This window comes from Amphibalanus amphitrite, unplaced genomic scaffold (genome assembly GCF_019059575.1).
Source record: "Amphibalanus amphitrite isolate SeventyFive unplaced genomic scaffold, NRLGWU_Aamphi_draft 000123F_arrow, whole genome shotgun sequence".
In the NCBI taxonomy this organism is placed as follows: Eukaryota; Metazoa; Arthropoda; class Thecostraca; order Balanomorpha; family Balanidae; genus Amphibalanus; species Amphibalanus amphitrite.
The window spans coordinates 530378-552075 of record NW_024881618.1 but is presented as its reverse complement, the minus strand read 5'-3'; the positions used below and the strand labels follow the sequence as shown (position 1 = coordinate 552075).

Below are 21698 nucleotides of genomic sequence, written 5' to 3'. Positions count from 1 at the left end.
ATGATATATTTAAGTGAAAAAGTCGTGAGGATGTCTTTTTCCCAATTTTTAGGATGTCATTATCCTTTTCATTAGGGGAGGATTTCCCCACAACATTGCCAATTTGGCCACACTGGCCGGGGGGGGGGGGGGGGGGTCAGTTCAAGCAGCTGCGGTGTGATCTCCCGGGGGAAGGGAGGGAAGAAAGCCAGTTGGCGGGTCTCTAAGGGAGAGATCAGCCAGCAGACGTAATCTGTCAGTCGACAGATGTCAGCAGAAGACAAACTGACGACTAACATATTACCGCAGACATACTCTGAGCGAGTCGACATGAACCAGCAGACACAAGCGCAGTGGGCAGCTACCGGGATGAGTATATAAGGATGAACTCCTTAGGCTGGCAACTTAGGCTAACTCTCAATATGATCAGAATTCTGAACATATCCAAAAAAAAGTGTCACGTGTGCTCCTTTATTCTTATGGAAATATTACCGAAAATTACATAAGCGTGCCTTTATTGAGGGCGATGAATTATCGCCCGCCTTCATCATATACTGATGATGAAAACGTGCCAGTGTCCTGATACTGACAATGATCAATGACGTGTCATCCCCCGGCTGCCGACGGCGCTGCGCCCGGCCTGCGGTGCTCTGGGCCAAGGTCGGGATCGCGTGTCCGCCGGCCCCCCGACGTCGCCAGGTCCCCGCCGTCGCCGCCGGTCCCCGCCGTCCGCCGTCGTCGATCGATGGGTGCATGGGCCGCCCCCGCCAATTATCCAGCGCTCCGGACAATGATCGACACAGCTGCCGGCGGAGGGAAGACGGAGCGGCGCCGACGGACAATCGAGCCATCGCCGCTCCCTTCCTCCACAGCAGCTGGCCTTTCGCCGAATCACACCGCCCCTTCGGTAGTTTCAGCGCGTCTCTGCATTTAATGCATGCCTCTGCGCTCCCTAGGCGTCCCGTCGTTCCCTGCGCGTCCATGGGTTTCCCGTACGTCCCTGCGTGTCTTCTACGTTTGCCGCAGGAACCCTCTCGGTGAAGTGGGGGAAGGGAGGGGACAGAGAGCGCAGGTGGCGTATGGCAATTAGTATACCATCATCGATTATGGAAGCGATAGACGATTGGCGCTCATACGAGCGCACACGCACAAAACGCACCCGCGCCGTCAAATGTCGTAGAAAAACCAGCTTTGAACGTTCGAAGAAAGCGTGAGCTTAACCAAGATTCTTACAGATAACCAAGATTCTCTTAACCACGAAAGTTGACACCTTCCTCCATTCTGTCCCTTCTGGGTCACCGTCGGTGTACCAAGCAGGGTGGTTCCCCGATGTGACGATTTGCCGTCACAGCCTGGCGCCGGCAGTCGCCGTGATTGTGACGGATAGGTGTCACGTAACGGAGCGATCACGGAGCCCGGTCACGACCTCACCGTGAGCCAACTACAAAGAGGACACGGTCGACCAGCCGGACTACGGGCCAAACAGCGACTAAGGACCGCTTACATAATCAGCACTATGAGGCCGTACATCACGGCACGTCTGCTTTGATTTGAGTTACGAGGTCGGACCTGACAGCGTCGTCGCGTGGCGTATTACTACGTCACTAGCAACACGATTAGGTCGCCTCCCCTAGACAGCCATCCGTCCAGCATTGAGCACATGGCCCGTGCTGGCAACCCTCGCAAAGCGGAAGGTGCCGCTCAAGCCGCGGCCGCGGGCCCGGAACAATGCCGGGCCGTTTGTCACGGGGTGCGTGGTGGGTTGGCAGGGTCGCGTTCTATGGGCGCCGACCGGTGGGGTGATACTATCGACCGCTGGAACCCATTCAGCCGACCCTCGGACAGCGGGGAAGGGTCAAAGGCCCCTGTTCACCGCCTAATGCATATGGACACGGGACCCCGGGAAGCGGGCGCGAGTCAAAGGCCCTTGTTCACCACCGAGCTCAAACCTGCACGGAACACTTGGGCACCGTCGCGGGTCAAAGGCCCGTGTTCACTGTCCGGTTCCGTCCCACATAGCACACTCGTCCCGTCAGGCTGCCGATGACGTGTAACAAATAGCATTGGGAAGAGGCCTGACCATACCGTAAACAATGACGGAGTGCGGATGGCTCCTGATTAAAGACTGATCTGTGTCGAACTGTGTCGACTGATCTGTATGACAAACCGGGTCCGGCGGTTGTACCTATCACCAATGCCTCAACCCTGGCGTGCGTTATGTGATTGAGTCGGCCTCTGCCGAATGCGAAGGAGAAGTGTGTGTGTGGAGGGATGGGCGATATTAATGCATGTATGCGTGTGCGTCTGACTTCACTTGTAATTGGGCGTAAGCCTGTTGGTGATTTATGGAAATACAAGGATACCACAAGATTTATTTTGCTGGGGTAGTGTAGATTATTACATAGATAAAAGATAAAACATGATGCCTGTGTGTGAGGAAGGGTTACGTTACGGGCGTAATTGGTTCGCCGTGCCTTACTGCAACGACTACACCTGACCAGTCCTGAGTCGTGTACGAACTCTCTGTCTGACCGGGATGGCATGTCTGGGCTGAGTGGCGGGCGCTGTAGACGGACATACCTTCATCGGGAGGAAGGCGATGCCGACGATGAAGTTACAGAACCAGTTGACCAGCACTGCGATACTCATGGCAGCCGGCCGCGGACCTGCGGAGCGAAACACACGATCAGCATCGATACAGTCGTGAATGTGATGTTACGTGCTACAGGCGTGACAATATCAGCGACGATTGAAACGGAAAACGGCATATGTACTTATGACGCAGTTTACGACAGAATGGAAGGCCCGCAATCCACATTCCACATAACATAACTGCACTAACTTGAGTCCTGAATGCCACACCACGAAAGAACATAAAGTATGCAGAAACATGAATGGAAATTACGAAAACTTAATTCCATCCAGTCTAACTATCGTAGCAGGTTTCAAACTCCGGGACCCAAATAACAGCCTTTAATTAAGCGAACCAAATAACATGTCCAATTAATTGAGCGAACACACCACACATGGCTGTCAGCAGACACATGATGAAGAAGTGACATAACACACCATGACCATTGACCGCGACACGTGTCAACTGGGGGGCTGGTCAATGTTTAACGGACATCAAATGTGCCGACTGTGTATCTGATAGGGAGAGCCCGGCCAGGACTAATGTGTGATATTGGGGCCGTTCGCTTTTAATTGCAATTATTTCAGCGTTATTAGAAACAACAACACGCAAGCCCAAAATGAATGCGCGATTTTTGTATATGTTTAATACATTTGATGCACACTGCACAGTTTATCTCCATTTATGTTACAAATGCATGCAATAATGAAGATTAAAAGGCGATATTCTTCACCTCTGTGCACCACCAATGGCATCTCAAGGCAGTAAACCTCTCTATGTTTGGCCGCTGTCTACCACACGACCTCCCGGGCTCCAAACCACGGCATGCTGACGGCACGTGTCCCAGCTAATGGCGCAGCTCGGCACATCAATACACCATGGCCCCTCGCCTCGGATCGCCGGCGGCAGCGGACCCATTGGCCGGTGTCCGGGGGCCGGACAGGGGTGTAACGCGACCCCTGCCGGGTAGGGGTGCCCTCAGCCGCTGACAGGGCAGGACAGGGGACGGTCCAGCCACCGCAGCGGCAGACCGGACAATCGGGGCGGGAGTGGACGGATCGAGTGCCCAGTCGGATCGAGTCAGCAGCCACTGGCCAGCTCTTCCGGGAGAGGGAGAGGACGCCGCGGGGCACTGAGCCGCACCTCCGCCGAGCCGTGATTGCGGGGCACAAATACTTCCCAGGCGTGAGAGCCGCCAAGTTTAACTGACTTTCCAGTCGAGTCCACCGTCAATATTAATTGACTAATCCTTCGGTGACAAGGAAGCGCTAGTTTCACCCTAACAGTCGGTTGCCTAGGTAACAGCCGCCCGTTGCCCCGGTAACAATGATTTGCTGATTCCTCAAGCCGATGCGCTGATCCAGCGGACAGACGACAGACTGGCGACGTGGGGCAGCTATCTTTGGCATGTTGGTCAAGCCACTTCAAAGGCGTCCAAATGTGAATCACTTCAAATATTCCACAAGCCATAAACCGAGCTATTATCAATCTTCGTGACAGCCGTGTTCGTATGTCAAGAATTAATAGAGAACAAATAAGACGGACATCCCTACGGGACCCGAGTTGTCTCGAATTCGATACCTGACCCGCAATAACCAGCATTTGCCGCACACATCTGTCACACAACCCCCACACAGAGCTCGACAGTGACAGCGCCCGCGCACCAAAGGCGCGCCAACTCCTGCCACATGTCACAGCCCACAGCCCATAGGTCGGCAAACTCACCTTGTGAGAAGAGCTCGGCAGTGATCATCCACGGGATGGAGCCAGGCCCGACGGCGAAGAACACGACGAACCCGAACGTGCACACCACCGACAGGTAGGAGATCCACGAGATGATCCCCTTCACCAGGAACGTGATGGTGATGAACACGGAGAAGAAGAACATGCCGCCCAGGCCCCAGAGGTGCAGCGTGCGCCGGCCCTCGCGCTCGATCAGCAGGATCGAGACGCCCGTCATCAGCACCATCACCACGCCGACGCCCATGGTGGCGTAGCCGGCCGACTCCTCAGACAGGTGGGCGTCCAAGAAGATGTCGAACGAGTAGTAGAAGACCTGCCGAGGGCAGAGGGTGATGTCGAGGAAATAATGTCAATCGCGTGGTTTTAGGCGAATGCTCATTAAACTTTTGGTAAGGGGACAGTATGAATTAGCTTGCTCCCAGGCGAGTGACAGCCGCTATGTGAAACTTGGGTAGTACCGTGTGAAGAATAACACCCTCATTAACAATGAACCGCCAGAGGATCCTCCTCCACACCTCCCCGGCCTCCCTCTCCACCCCGAAGCGTCACCGTACTGCGTTGATGCCGCTGAGCTGCTGAGAGAGCTGCATCACGATGGCGATGATGAGCGGCTTGCGCAGCGTCGGCGACGTGATCAGCTGCAGCATCGTGAAGCTGGACTCGGCCTGCTGCGCCCGCTCCTCAGCCTTCATCTCCTCCACGTCCGCCTCTATAGCACTGTCGTGGCGCAGCTTCCGCAGAGCTGAGGAGACGACCCCGCGGCGCGGTGTCAGAGCGCTCAGAGGACGACCCAGCGTAAAGGCGGAAGTCATACCATATTGAAGACTGACCGATCAGGGGTGACCCGTGCCGGCAGATAGGCATACATAAATGACTGCGTGTCGTGGCGTAACCGATAGCCGAGGAAACGCCGACTAAAACAGAGATTACGCTATAAAGACTGGCTTGACGCTTCCAAAAATCCTAGCGGACTGAGAATGATGAATATGTCAGTACTCACTGGCGGATCCAGGGGGGGGGGGGGCCACGGGGGCCATGCCCCCCCCCCAAAGGCCTAAAGTGGCCTGTTTGGCCCCCCCCCCCCCAAACGTCAGAAAAATTGCTAAGAAAATATACCTTGATAGAGGTTTTTAGCCACCACGGATCACCTAACGGATCGGCAACTCTCCCCGATTCCCTTTGTTATCGGTGTACCCGCGGAGCGGGCTGCCATCTAGCGGCGCGGATATCTTCACTAAGGAGGGGAGCCGGCCGCCCGCCGCAACCAGTGTTAAAGGGACCCTCCCACCTTAACATTAGTTTTGAGTTGAGATAGCCAAGTTTGCGGCCAGGCTCAGAAACCACCATTTATCCTGGTCGCAACCCCCGCAGCTTTATGGTGTTCAAGAAATTTCTTCCCTTTACTTGCAGGGTGGGACCAGCGTGGTCCCTATCTCTTAACCATTACGGGAATCTGATGACGTCATCAGGCTTTCGAACGTCCGTTAAATGTTTGACTAAAACGTTTTGTAGCACGCGGTGGTATATGCTGCTTTGCGCGCAACAAATGCCGCACTTTCAAATAAAGTCGCTAGGAACAGCGGAGATCCCAAAAAGTAAACAAAAGTAAAAGTCTAATATCTTGAAAACCGGTGAATATTTTTCGATGAAATTTGGTAGATATTCGTTTTTGCTCTTTCTGAACCGAGCGACATCACTTTCATGCCAATTCATTAACTTTTTTGAAGGTGGGAGGGTCCCTTTAAAAGCAAGGCTATATAACCGTTAAAAGGCACGGGGAAACGGGTGTGAACGCAACACCCGTCCGTCGTTTCCATCCTCAGGATGTTCAGATCAAGTTCAAATCCTTTTCCTCCACGCAGCAACTCTTGATCCGGGCTGGACAGGCAACTTTATCTCATGCGGGCTGCTCCCTTGAAGCGCACCACTGCTCCCATGGGAGCACACCCGTAGCCGGGTGCAGAGAGTGCTTGGGGGGCTGGTCGGCCTGTCCATTCGGACGGGCTCAGCCCCGGTGACTCTCTAGGGTGCCTGTCCATACCAATGTTTACCCCAATTCCTATAATCCTTCCGGCTCTGCAATGGTCTCAATGGACCGAAAGGGCCTAACCCAACAAAACAAAAACAAACAAAGGTTAAGAACGGATTAAATTACGGAGTCTCTCTAACAGCTGGAATGTTACCATAACATGGAAATGTTACATACTTCATTCCCTAATCAGCTGGAGCATGCATAATGATCCAAATGTTTCTAGTTATGCTTGCGTTGTATGAGCAAGAAGCACGTCCTCGCAACTTTAGCGTCGTTTTTGGCCGTAGGTACACGAAGACCTTTCCTCATCCGTCTGCCCATAGTACGAGCTCATCCCCTGTTCCTATCTAGACGGTCACCGGCTACAGTTGGAGTAGATAACATCGGAGCTATCTATCTATCTATCTATCTAGCTATCTATCTAGACGGTCACCGGCTACAGTTGGAGTAGATAACATCGGAGCAAATCCAACGAACTGGCCATTAACGAGACTATAGGTGGACCTCGGCCCCTGTTTCACGATACGACCCTCCCCGCCGCTACAAGGTATCGACACTTAGCCGGACGTTGGCAACATTGTGAAGTTTGCTTACGTTTCCATAGGAACGGAGGCACCCATACCTGATGATGTTAGGTACTGGGTAGCAGCGTGCCGCTAAACAGTGACTATAGCTTTGGCCCCGAGGCTGGTTTAGCCACGTGTTACATCTCAAGATATCTGTGGCTTAGAGCCAGGTCAGGTCATTTTGCACCCTATATATTGCCTCATATTCAACATTCTCTCTCTATATATAATAATATATATAATACTAATAATAAGTCAATAAGAGCAAATTGAAAGGCGTCTCATTTGGTCTGGGCGGGTCATTCTTAACACCCTCAAACATCGGGTTACATGTTAACAGTGGCATGAAAACGGTCAACAGCAGTTTTTTTTACTATAACTTTTGATAGACGTGCTAGAGCGATGAAAACACGTCAGATGTGTTCAGCTCGACGATACGGATCGACTGATATGCAGCATGACCCTTTCCGGTCAGGTCATGACCTTGGCCTGACGTAAAATTTTCAAAATGGCCTTTCAAGGTCAACCTACGAGTATAGTTCATTCGACGCGTCTCGACGAGAGGAACACGATGCTGGCAAAAGTAATGTCGTGGCTCGTTTAAGTCAAAAGTTATTACCGAAAAAAAAACGTTTTTCGTAAACACGCCTATTTTTGGAGTTTTTGCCCTCTGGAGGCTACACCGTTGACCTGAGGTCAAATCTATGAATAAAACTCAGAAAGACCTGTGAAAGAGCTATCGAATGCGCTTTTCCGCGGCGCTGTAGTTCTATTGGTTCTCAAGTTATGCGTCGGGTGTTTCGAAAACTGTTGAAATAGACAAAATTTGCCTTTAATGACCTCTGGTAACCTGACCTTTGACCTGACCTAAAAAATGACTGAAGTATTTCCGCCATTATTTTTACGCTCTTTGGAATGCCGCTTACCCCGTGTGGCTACGTGGCCCAGAAGCCGAGTTAGGGGGGGGGGGCGGGCGGGGGTTTCATACACCCTCGGCCCGGCGCGGTTGGTACCGTGTACCGGCCCGGCGTGGGTTTTTACTTTATGCAAGTATATTTGTGAAAGTTACAGGTTTAATTTAATCGGCAGATGAATATTTATCAAAAATATACTCATGAAATATATGTAAGAGATGACAGCGATCGGAAAATTACCCATTTCACGATGGACGCTAGGTCGCCCACGTGGGTATGAAAACAACGATTTTCATGACAAAGGATACAATCTCAAATACTTAACCTGTCTCTAACGATTCTTGCCATTCTCATGTATACCATAGGTATCTTCTAAGCTAGCTGAGAAACCATGTTCCGCAGAAAAATCACTTAATTAGCTCCGACACGACGCCCTCAACACGCACGAGGCCGGCCGCTTCCTTAGTGAAGATAGTTCACCTAAATGCCCACCAGGTGGCAGGGGAGACAGGTCGCGGGGGGAGTTGCCGATCCGTTATGTGATCCGTGTAGCCACCTTTCCACAGCATAATATGGAAGCAATATGGTAGCAGTGAGGGTCAGTCAAAAGTTGCGCGAGCGGAGTCGACCTTCAAAAAAAGACTGTTGTTGGCACGTGTTTATGGCGCGGCAGCTGGTAGTTGGCGGTGTTTCGCGTGGTGTGGCATCACTTGCGGATCCGGGGGGGGGGGGGGCACGGGAGCCTGAGGTGCCCCTGACAGGCCCGTGGTGCCCTTGCTAGGCCTGTGGTGCCCCTGGACCCTGGCAGGCCTGTGGTGCCTCTGGCGGGCCTAGGGTGCCCCTGCTAGGCTGCTGATGCCCCTGGGACCTGATAGGACTGTGGTGCCCCTGACAAGCCTTAAAGGCAGGGGTGGAGCTTCCTATACAGTTGGTGGGGCGGCTGCCCCACCAACTTGGTATTTTGCCCCACCAATAAGCGTTTTGCCCCACCAACTTTAGCTGGTTTCTAAGACTTTGTTGCTTTGCAAATTAATCTTTTTCGCATTGAAAAGCTTTGGAATGTCTGTTTAATGCAAAATAATATGTCTGTAATGATAGGAATTGATTCAGTGTGGCATTTTATTCAACTTTATAATCGGACATTGTGGGTTTGACGACTTTTTGCCCCACCAACTTCCCTGGAAAAGCTCCACCTATGCTTAAAGGAAAAGGGCCACCTTCGTGAAATATGAAGATATCGTTGTTTTTCATTTTGACATTATTATTTTTCATTTTCTTTTTAAAACTGGTGCCAGAAGTGCACAATTCGCTAAAAAGTATTTAAAACTATTTAACATATTGGTACTATGTTGATACTCTCTACGGCACCTACTGTATGATGGCATAGCGATGACGTCACACTCAAGCCAATCAGCGTTCAGAAGACAGACTCGTCGGATTGTGTCAAATAAGCTGATTGGTTAAAGCTGAGCTGGTTGGAGCTGATTGGTAAAAAACCAAAGCCTCGCCGCGGGTGGCTGTATTGTCGGATAAGAACGCATTCCTGGGATAAGGACGCATTCCTGGCGTATTTTCTTTTAAAATTGCCGATAACTACGAATGGAGGCCGAAATCGGCCGTAAGGAGGTATACTGATAGGTTTTCGGACACGGGCTACAAGATGGCTATCTCAGTTTCAATCCCCATGTTAAAGGTGGCCCTTTTCCTTTAAGTGCCCCCAACAGGCCCGTGATGCCACCGACAGGCCCAAGGTGCCCCTGCGTGATGCCGTGATGCCTGCGAGGCCGGTGGTGTCCCTGCGAGGCCGGTGGTGCCCCTGCGAGGCCGGTGGGGCCCCTGACAGGCCCATGGTGCCCCTGCGAGGCCGGTGGTGCCCCTGCTAGACCGGTGGTGCCCCTGGCAGGCCTGTGGTGCCCCTGCTAGGCCGCTGGTGCCCCTGGGCCCTGACAGGACTGTGGTGCCCCTGACAGGCCCAAGGTGTCCCTGCAAGGCCGGTGGTGCCCCTGTATTTGTATTGTATTTGTATTTGTATTTACATTTAAGAGCGATCCACATACAAAATGCGTGGCGATTACTGCTCAGAATCCGTATCCGCGGTTGCTAATCTAATCATTCAAAACATTTGCACATTCACTCACGTCAAAACAAGGACAAAACACTCTCAGGACAGCCTCATCGCTCTTACCCACCCCCATCCTATTGGTCAGCGACGATGTGCTGATTCATCGTCCACGATTGCGGCTTTAACAGCGCGGGCGAAGCGGGCGGGAGGCAGCTGCGACAGGTGAGGTGGCAGGCTGTTCAGCAGAGCTGCAGCTCGATAGCCAAACCGCCGCTTGCCCGTTTCCAGCCGCGGACGGGGAAGATGGAAGAGGCGATCTTGCCTGGATGGTCTCTCGCGGATAGCGCTATTAGCGACGAACAGGGCTGCTAGTTGCTCGGGTTCTCGGCGCTGTATGACCTTGTGTGCGATGACAAGGGTGTGGAAATCGGACATACCGCGCAGGGACAGCCACCCGAGGTCTGTAAGGCCTGTGGTACCCCTGCTAGGCCTCTGGTGCCCCTGACTGGCCCATGGTGCCCCTGCGAGGCCGGCGGCGCCCCTGGCAGGTCTCTGGTGTCTCTGACAGACCTGGGGGGCCCCTGACAAGCCTGTGGGGCCCCTCACAGGCCCGTGGTGCCCTTGCTAGGCCTGTGGTGTCCCTGGCGGGCTGGTGGTGCCCCTGGCGGGCTGGTGGTGCCCCTGCTAGGCCGGTGGTGCCCCTGACAGGCCTGTGGTTCCCCCGGGCGTACCAAGGGGGGTCATGACCCATGTGGCCCCCCTTGGATCTGCCACTGATACATTATCTATATTGATTTGTAAAGGCGTTATGGCTTATGCAATATGCAATTGCAGGCACTTTGTATCCCTCACTTATCCCTCATTGGGGGCTCTGGCGGGCTCCTGAGGGCCCACGTCTATCTCCGGGAGCCCTAGACAGGCTCCTTTGGGTCCTTTCAGTCCACTATAGCATAAGAGGTCTCCATGCGATTCCTATACATCTGAGGGCGTACCCTGACGTCTGAGGTACCCAACTGCAGCTCCAATGGTCTCTTACACTGGCGGATCCAGGGAGGGGGCATTTAGGGCCATGCCCCTTCCCAGAGGCCTAAAGTGGCCCGTTTGCCCCCTCCCCCAAACGATAATGAAACATAGTTCAATCAGTGCGTGGCCCAGAAGCCGAGTTAGACAGGGGGTGTTTATCCACCTCCCGGCCCGCAAAGGGGCACAAGCACTGACTCGAAGCGGGTTAACTGGTCGACAAAAGCAATGGTAAGTGTTTACAAAGTAATATAAAGGCATGGGTCAGGTGGGCTACCATTTATATATTTTTCTTTTTAGTTAAAAAAATATTCATAGTGTCAGGGCTGTGACGAAAAATAAGTGGCCTAAATCCGATGAGAAAACAGGATTTGGGGGTACCCTAGGTTTGGCTCCTGCATGAGTTGCCCCCCCCCCCCCCCAAAACGCAAGCCTGGATCCGCCAGTGTCAGTACTAGCTCAATACTCATTGATCATTTCCCTAAGACTATGTTCTCCAGATATTCAACTTCACGATAACCCATTTTATGATCGATCACACATTCTAGGTGATAGGATGGATTGAACATATACGAGGGGGTATCGAAAAGTTCTGATCATCACCATGAATTAGATGTGATAGAAATTTGATTTTTTTATATGATGTTCATTACTCCTTTACAAGTCAGCACACACGACTGCAAACTTATTGCATCGTTTCTTGAGCTGCCTCAGGCGATCATTGTAGGACCTTCGCACTCTCCCGGAAATCACTCCTCCACCTCATCAATGACGTCATTTCTGTCCTTAAATCACCGGCCATACTATGGATTCTTCATCTACCGTAACAATCAAGAGTCAGTTAATACCCGGTCAGGTGAATTTCTTAGATGCGATAAGATTTAATGTCCTCATCATGTTGTTTCTTCAATCGCAGCTCAGGACGAATGGGCGGGGGCGCTGTCGGTGCGGATAAAACATCTTTCTTGGGTTTTTTACGGCGATTCTGCTTGAGGCCATCTCGCAACTTCTTCAAAAGTGTGCAGTATTGCTTGCTTATCATTATCCGACCATCATCAAGACAGTCGGTAATGACTATCCTACGCCAGATCCAGAACACTGATAGCATTGACCTTCCATATCGGTTTCTGCATCTTCGCCTTTTAAGAAGGACAGATGTGCCGTGCTTATACTTCTTGGTCATCTTTTTGTCTCTGGATCATACACATAGACCCAGCATTCGTCACAAGTCATCAAATGATCGAAGATGTCTTCAATTTCCTAAAAAAAGCCTAGTTTTCATTTCGAAAGGCCAAGACGCATTTTTCTCTTGAACAAAGTAAACACACGAACTTCTAAGCGGGCTGACTCCTTTATCGTCTGTAGTTCTTCGCTGATAATATTTTCAGGCACTGCCAGCATTGAGACCTTTCTGTTGCACAATCATCTGAAAGGTCACACGACGATCTGTAAGGATGAGGTCCTCCACTTCCTTCACAGTCATCACCTTGTCAGTCACTGGTAGTCACTCACTTCTTGTCTCCCCTGCAAGGGTCATGCAACCAAGTTGAAAATTATTTCTTCATTTTCGGTAAGTGCATGAGATGGGCTATCCTCGCCATAAACTAATTTCACGTTCTTGATGTATTTTCTCAGTGTGATACCGTTTCAAATGCATTAGTTGTATGACGGTTCGGTCCTCAATGAGCCCAATACTCATCTTTTTTACTTCTAAGTCTCTCCTACATAAGATAAAACCACTTCTCAGGATTCTCTTTGCGGGAGCATTGTTCTTAAGAACCAAATATAATACCAACCAAAAATTATCAAAATCGGTCTATACCTTCTATGTGATGATCAGAACTTCGATACCCCCTCGTATGTCTCATCTAAGCCTGGTAACAATGTTCCATAGGTACAAATTTACAGCGAGTCAAAACTATCACTGATGCTTCTTATGCGACCCTCCCGCAGGACAGTTCGTGCCACCTCTCTCGTGCACCCGCTCGCGTGCACATCGTTTGTGGCTCACTCACCCTTGCGTGCGTCCTGCTCGCGTTGTTTGGTGATGAGCAGATAGCGCGGTGACTCGGGACACATGGGCAGCAGCACCAGCTGTAGCGCTGACGGGCAGACGGCCAGACCTGCGGAACAGAGACGGGACAGGGGTGACTCGGGCACAGTCGGGACAGTGGTGACTCTGGGCAACACGGGCAGACCTGGGACACAGAGAGGGAACAGACGTTGGTGACAGACGGAAGTGCACGACAGGGAGTGAGAATGACAAGGATCAGGATAGACGATTAGCTGTTGACGACACAGATGACACACTGAGGACACAAGAAAAGACCATGTGACGAGGACATGCATAGTCAAGCTCCTAAAAAAACGTAAGTGGGTTTTGCGATTTGAAAATTCAGCTATGAAAACCGGTAGCTGAAACAAGGAAATTGTGTGTGATATACAACATCTAATCGTCACTTCGAACAAAAACATGTCGCAGCGCATGACGAAAAAACTGCATTCATACGATTCACCTAACGAGTCTGGTGTAGTAGCCTCTCGCCATATCTGGGAGCATCATCTCGCCATGTCTGAATTAACACCTTTAGATCATATACCCGGTGCACTCAGCTCGTATCGCTGAGTGTGATATCATCACCGCTCTGGTGCGCCATCCGCCGGTCCCAGCACAAGCACTCGGCAGTCGGCTGCGCGCAGGGCTAGACTAGAGCACCCTCACTAGAGTTGCAAAGTTTTCCCAATGGGCTGCTACCGGCACCGCCCCGCCCCACAAAAATTTTCTGGGATACCGGCATGCTACCACGCCCAGAGGTGGAACTTTTTGTTTTTCATTGGGGTTGTAGTTTGCCGGAGCCCAGGGTATACCCCCACCAAAACCCGAAAAGTCCCCGGATTCGGCCCACTATTTTTCGGGAGGGGCCCACATTTTCAATTACAAAAAAAAAAAGTGGTCCATCTCCAGGGAGAGACGGCTGACCCTGTCGTCCCTCTATTGGCTATTACCGGGGTTACATGAGCGATCCGTTCCAAATACGCACTACGCTAATGCGCATCAGCTCCCCACAAACGTATCTACGGCACCGGTTACATGAGACTAATTCGTTTTATCTACGTCAAACGGATCTTGTTTGGCTCACCCGGGCTGACTCCTCGACGGCCGGTAATTCGTATCACAAACGGAATAGGATTAGCGTACAGTCATGGCGCAGCTGCGGCATTTACCGGGACGACTGATCTAAATTTTAAATACTTATATCATTTGATAGGCTCAAAAACATTTAAAATTAACATGAAATCAAAAAATGAAAACAAAGTTTTCTTGTTTTAAGTCAGTGGGCACTGATTCGCCATGCAGCGACAGCAGGGTGGTCAGAAAAAATTATGTATCAAAATATTTCATTCATTTTATTTCACATGCAAAGACTAAACCAAAATACCAACATTTTTTTGCTATTTTCTACGAGGCAGCCAATAAAAAAATGCTTAGTATTTTGCATTTTGACGCTTCCAGTCAGCAAAGAATAGTTCTTGTGAAATACGGCCCGAATCCTGTGCCTCGGTTACATGAGCGATCCGTTCCAAATACGCACTACGCTAATTCGCATCAGCTCCCCAAGAACGCATTCAGTGCACCGACTACATGAGCAAATTCGTATCAGTGACGTCAAGCGGATCTAGTTTGGCTTTCGGCCCGATGCGCATTACAAACGGAATAGCATACAAATGTGGCGCACTTCCGTAGCAATAGAGGTGACTGAATTAAAAACTTAATATCTTATGTCTTTTTTGCATTTAATCTGCTCAAAACATTCTCAATTAACTTAACAAAAAAAAGTTAAACATAAATTTGTCTTGCTTTGACTCATTGAGCACTTGCCTCTCTTGATTCGTCTGTAGTGCTGTCAGAAAAATGTTTCAACTGAAAGTACTTTGATATTTTCTTTTTGGTTTTCACTATATTTATTTTTGAAAACTTGACAAAATACCGACATATTTTTTTAATTATTATTTCAAAAGAAGCAAATGAAAAAAATACCTATTATTTTGCATTTTAATGTTTCTTTTTGGACAGAAATAGTTCCTGTAATACGTATCTTGGTCCTATTTGCTTCTAAGCCTCTTTCCCTGCGGATTTTGTTCGGACCGCCGATTCGTATTAGCAGGTGGATACATGAGTCGGTAGTACGCTCCTGATTCGCATTAGCGGTGAATCCGATCGTGATACGTATTTGCTTTGCTCATGTAACCGCGGATCGGATCGCCGATTCGTACTAGCAGGTGGCTACATGAGTCGGTAATGCGTTCCTAATTCGAATTAGCGGCTAAATACGTATTTACTGTGCTCATGTAACCCCGATATATGTGCCTGGTTGTAGGCACTCGGGTATCGCCAGTCGCCACCATGGTCGTGGCCATAGGCGGCGGAACGGGGAGGGCACCGGGGAACCGTGCCCCCTTTGATTTTGGCATTTTAACATTAGCCCTATGGGCGTTGCATGGAAAGAATGGGATCAAAAGTCGACAGTGCCCCCCTTAATTGAGGGTGTTCCGCCGCTAGGTACTGGTCGTGGCGATTCGGAAACGGTAGGTAAACGCCCAAAATCACAGTCCCTATGAATACTTGTTTCTTTCCACATTTGACACAAACATTACTCAGTATTGGAGCAGGGCTCTTTCCCTACGAGTAACAATTTAAGCCACTCGTGGCAATTGACAACGAAGACCTAAACAGGAATACGTTATTTTTAGACTAAAAAACTTAAAACGAGTCCATCTTTGTATATTAATGCCACTGTCGTCTGGAATACGTCTATTACGGAAACGGGTAGTATAAACCGGAATAGTGACTGATCAGACATGAGATATTTTGCAAACGAGGACAACATATCGAACACAATGCCGCAAAGGAACATAACACTGGATCTAAATTATCTCAACCTGAGGAAACTAAATAATAAATGCCACAGCCTTTTCATATCACCGAATACTTCAATTAACTAGATGATCTTCTTTTTTCAACGAGCAAATGTACTATGCATTGTTTGGCGAATCGTAAACAAAACGCATACTCTTCACAGCCACGATGGCTAGGAACACACAACGGCTTGTCTGTCTGCCCCTGAGACACTGAACGTACACCGATTTTCAGCTAAATCGAAAGACCCCGCCGTTTACCGTTAAAATGTTAGTTGGCCGTTAATTCGTTAACGGTGCAAAATACCACCCCAAAGAGGTACATTTTCGGAATAAGCGCATCGAGGAGGCCCTGTACACCGATTTTCAGCTAAATCGAAAGACCCCGCCGTTTACCGTTAAAATGTTAGTTGGCCGTTAATTCGTTAACGGTGCAAAATACCACCCCAAAGAGGTACATTTTCGGAATAAGCGCATCGAGGAGGCCCTGTACACCGATTTTCAGCCAAATCGAAAGACCCCGTCGTTTCCCGTTAAAATGTTGATTGGCCGTTTACTCGTTAACGGTGCAAAATACCACCCCAAAGAGGTACATTTTCGGAATCAGCGCATCGAGGAGGCCCTGTATACCGATTTTCAGCTAAATCGAAAGACCCCGCCGTTTCCCATTAAAATGTTAATTGGTCGTTAACGTGCAAAATACCACCACAAAGAGGTACATTTTCGGAATCAGCGCATCGAGGAGGCCCTGTATACCGATTTTCAGCCAAATCGAAAGACGCCGCCGTTTCCCGTTAAAATGTTAATTGGTCGTTAACTCGTTAACGGTGCAAAATACTACCCCAAAGAGGTACATTTTCGGAATCAGCGCATCAAGGAGGCCCTGTATACCGATTTTCAGCTAAATCGAAAGAACCCACCGTTTCCCATTAAAATGTTAATTGGTCGTTAACTCGGTTACGGTGCAAAATACCACCCCAAAAAGGTACATTTTCGGAATCAGCGCATCGAGGAGGCCCTGTACACCGATTTTCAGCTAAATCGAAAGACCCCGCCGTTTCCCGTTAAAATGTTAATTGGTCATTAACTCGTTAACGGTGCAAAATACCACCCCAAAGAGGCATATTTTCGGAATCAGCGCATCGAGGAGGCCCTGGATACCGATTTTCAGCCAAATCGAAAGACCCCGAAATATGCTGCTGTGAGGCTGATATTCGTTGCTGCTGATTTGACAGACGTCGCCAAAACCTTGCATTTGTATCAAATGCGTCATGCTGGCTTACATGTGACTTAAGTTTGCATCGTTTGCATTCTGTTCGCGAACCTGTCAGTAAGATTATCAGAGCCCTGTTCGGGTCCGCGCAAAATATTTTGCTGAGTGTGAAGTCACACATGCGATGATGTCAGCCGCCTGGCTCCGCCCATGCTCCGCCCCCTCTCCGCCGGCTCGCAAAGCCGAGGGCCACGCGACACGCGGCGAACCGTGGCGCGGATGGACTGGTGTGTTTCGTTCAGTTACTTAGTAAAATGCGTTCAAATGTGGTTAATAGCAATGTGCCACTGAAAAGAAAGATAATGATACCAAAACAACACCATACTAACCACTTACAATAAGAAATATATGAGGGTAAACTTTAATCCGCGCCACTTTCGCCTCCTGCAGCTACTATTTTCTTCTTGCGCAAAACTGAAAGATTTTGCGCGAGCCTACGTCACACGTGTGACGTCATACGCCGAAGGGCGGAGCTTGGCACCCGAGAGACCCCAACTGCGCATGCGTGGTGCAAAATTTTACAATAGGATGCGCTGCCCGAACAGGGCCCAGCACTAATTATCGCACAGGATTGGTTTTTACTTTTTATGGTCGTCAACGTTGATTTCAAGTGTCGTCATTTTAGCCAAATATTCGTGCTGATTGGTGGTATTGTGCCAACTGACAAAATTGCGAACAGAGTGATATTTCACTTAAGAAATGCATTTGATATTATGATTATGGTGATTGAATGCTACATAGGGTGGAGGCTTAGGTTAGGTTAATCTATTTCTGAAGCTTACTGTTTTGTGTCAAACTTTTCATCTATGCTTATCTCTTTGATAAGCACAGCCCACAGGTATGAAATATTTAGTGAGAAAACCCAAAAGTACAGTGGCGGATCAGGATCCAGGGGGGGGGGGGGGCAAAATGGGCATTTGCCCCTCCCAAACGGCATAATTTTAATATTACGCCTATGGACCTATGGACGGCATGGATTCTTTCCATGCCTATGGACGAGGCATGGAAAGAATCGATAAATTGTTATGGTTTGCCCCCCTCCCCCAAACTCTGAGCTGGATTCGCCACTGCAAAAGTATGATGAATGTTATGATTTTTTTTTGCTTCACACTTTCATGTTACATGTTAAGATTTTTTGGAACACTTTCAATATGATTCACTTAGTATGCTTAAGAAGTGTGAAGTGATTGACTTTCATATCATGCTCTGCTCACTGTCTCAACGGAATAATATGTTCTTAACAGAGCACTTTCAATGTTTTTAGCATCTGGAATTCAAAAAGATGTCCTAATTTATTGATATCTTCACTTTCTTGATATATCTCAATTATCTGCTTCTGTAGGGATACACATTTTGTTCATTTTCATGTGTTTCAGGCTAATTCTTAATTTTCCAATGTTGGGGTTGTAGTTTTGCCATTGGGGTTGTACTTTTAAAAATTGGGGTTGTAGCTACAACCGCCACGGTATATAAAGTTCCGCATGTGACCACGCCCCAAGCAAAAAAACCGCCAAATTACCGGCATACTAAAAAACCTGCATTCTTGATTCTGGCCTACCCCTACAAGAGATGCCACATTTTGGCAATTTCTGTAACCGCCCCACCCAGCAGCCACCCACTTGTCTAGCCAAAACTACCAGCAGGCTGATTTTGGCTGAGTTGGCCCCACAAATACCACAATTTTGAAACTCAATTCCAGTCTACAGCTGTTAAAATTTCACCTGTAATCAACATTTACATTTCACAGGCGTTCTTATTTTCCACATTCTCCTAAAATTTTGCAGGTCAACCAACCAAATAATGAACTATAGATAGTCACAATATAAAAAACTACAGATTCGGCCATGTTCCTAACTGAGGAAGTGAGATCAACATCTGCTTTTTCCTGTCCGCCATGGCTTGCTGCCTCGTGAGTAGGATACGAATCATGTAAAAATATGTGTTAATACTTAATAACTCACTTGTCCTACTCCTGAGAAGTCACCTATGTATAAAAACGATATAATATCCTCCCCATCTCAAACGCGGGAACAAACACAAGGTTATAAAGGATTTCGAAGCAGATGCGCCATAACACAGTTTTTAACCAGCTGATTAAAATACTGCAAAAACAGGTTTGGACTACAAACTACTGCCTCGTGAATATGATTTCATTTAATTGATTTCAAATCATCCATAACGATATAAAATTCTAATGAAATCAACACTGTGAGTGTTATTCACTACAAGAAAATTCATTTCTCTTGAGTAATTAAACCAAAAGGGCATATGAATATATATTACGTCATCAGTTTACTTCCTTTCATTAGGGCAGAGAGGATCCTAAAAGTCAATCCTTGGTTGCCTCGCCTGATCATTTTGCGCCACTTTGTATTCATTTTGTCTGCATGTTGTGTTTTCTTGTAAAGATAAGACAAAATGCTAGTTTAATTCATTTTCATTTCATTTTGGGACAAAGTTAGGCTCAAGGCCTGCCTTTTCAGCTGGATTTTCAGTGTCAAATTCTTTGTAGAGTATCTCAGGGACTCAGACCACATCTCAGGACTCAAGGCCAGTTTCCAAACAATGTGTTTTGTGTTGTTTTGACTCTGCCTTTTGCCTAGGGAATGTTGCCATGAACATTTATTTATTTTATTGTATTTTACCTATTACCTACCATTAGACTTACTAATTGCTTGTGCTTTTGCAACAAGAATAAGTATTCTTCCTTTGATAGACCACAGTAGATTCTTGACAATTCTAATAATAACCAAACCTGTGAAATGCTGAGGCTCATGTGTTACCCCTACCCTTAGCAATGGAACTTCTACCACAAAATGTATTTTGCAGTGGCTAAGATTGCTGTTATTACAATTCAATAACCTCTTATGCGTGGTTCACACCGGATCCGTAATGACGCCGTAACCGTTACGGTCGTAATGAGCTAGACATTTCTCAAGATTCCCCAGGCATTGCGACTTTTCTAGACGAAGTTGAAATGTGGCAACCAGCCGCCGTAAACTGGCAGCGTCCACCGTACTGGTTACGGAACGTAACAGAAGTTGGAAAAATTGAACTTTTCGGCCCGACCGGCCGCCGTAATGACTTTTGTTGACATGTATCTCCAAAACGGTTTGACTGTTTGATGAGCGGTCCTCTTTGGAGAGGGGATGTATCCTTTCTTCGTGGAACTGTGCTATCCATAAAAACTCATGAGTGCCTGTTACAGTGCGTGCCACGTGCTACGTGAGAGGTTCCAGAAGAGCTCGTCATTTCATAACTCGGGAACGGCTGAAGCGATACAGCTCAAAATTTGTTTGTTGTTTTGGCTGGGTGCACACTACACATCCGGTGACCTTTGAACGGTTTTGAATTCCTTCAGCGCGTGCGCACGTGCACACCCCTTTTTAATATCTCGGGATCTGCTGGGCCGATAGCGCTCATATTTTGTATGCTAGACGACACCATGTAAATATGAATATTGCACAGGTTGGCAAAGACATTAGTATGCACGTGCGCACGTGCGTACCCCTTTTTAGTATGTGGGGATCGGTTGGTCCGATAGCGCTCATATTAAGTATGGTGAAAAGCACTATGTTTTTAAGCATATTGCACGGGCTGGCAAAGACATTGATTTGCACGTGCGCACGTGCGTACCCCTTCTCCATATCTGGGGATCCGCTGGGCCGATAACGCTCATATTTTGTATGCCGAATGACACCATGCTGACCTGCAGATTGCACTGGTCAGCGAGGGTATTGGCTAGCACGTGCGCACGTGCGCACCCTTTTTCCATAACTGCAGATTGGGTGGGCCGACAGAGCTTATATTAAGTATGCTGAATAACACCATGCATATTAGTAGACTTCACAGGTCAGCGAGCGTATTGGTCTGCACACGTGCGCGTGCTTACCCTTTTTAATGACATGTTCCGATTGCTTGGAATTGCATCTGATTCTTTGGTAGGTTAAGCCAAGGTATCGCCGAGCAGCTATGCAGCTTCCAAATGTTGACGAGGGCAGCGGTCTGCTCGTGTGCACGTGCGGACCCTTTGGCCTTTTACCTTAGCTCGAATCAACCTGCCAATAATTACTATTTCTTGTGAGCATGCCCTCAGCGTGTAACGCTCACGGCTTACTTTGTATCTTGTATATGGAGTTCTGAGTTCTGAGTTTCATGCAGTTCTGAGTAAACTTCACTGGCCATATTGCCCCCGCTACTTGCTAAATTTGATACTTGGACTTGTAGATATTTGAAGATGTTTGAATCCACATTGACTCTTGGCAAGCCAATCGAGCAAATGGTATACAGTACAGATTCTGGCGTCCGTTGGTATTCCCATTACCCACGAATAGCAAAGAATGTAAGAAATAAATTTCAGCGTTGACGGGCATAGACATGCCCTCTTGTAATACAAGAAATAATGCAAGAATCTCCGTCCAGTGTTGAGTGTTCTGCCCACCGGCGTTTAATTAACAATGATATGACTCGATACAATTGTAGACCGCTATGTCAGAGTGAAATTAACAAATTAAAAAGGAAGAGAGCAAAACAAGTCTACATTCTGGCGCTCTGATATTA

The 21698-nt window shown here is 48.4% G+C and overlaps 1 protein-coding gene across 4 annotated transcripts in view; it reads right to left on the bottom strand.

Annotated features, from left to right (window-relative positions):
• LOC122381604 (glucose transporter type 1-like) overlaps positions 1 to 21698 on the bottom strand; it is a 72988-nt gene that overhangs the window by 18808 nt on the left and 32482 nt on the right. For all 4 annotated transcript variants that reach the window (XR_006256557.1, XM_043365975.1, XM_043365976.1 and 1 more), the window contains exons 7-10: positions 12964 to 13071; positions 4909 to 5096; positions 4337 to 4667; positions 2560 to 2645 (exon numbers count right to left, since the gene is read on the bottom strand). Coding sequence is in view for 3 of the 4 variants with exons in the window: in XM_043365975.1 (XP_043221910.1) it covers positions 2560 to 2645; positions 4337 to 4667; positions 4909 to 5096; positions 12964 to 13071 (713 nt within the window). In the remaining variant the exon portion in view is untranslated. The remainder of the gene's footprint in view (positions 1 to 2559; positions 2646 to 4336; positions 4668 to 4908; positions 5097 to 12963; positions 13072 to 21698) is intronic.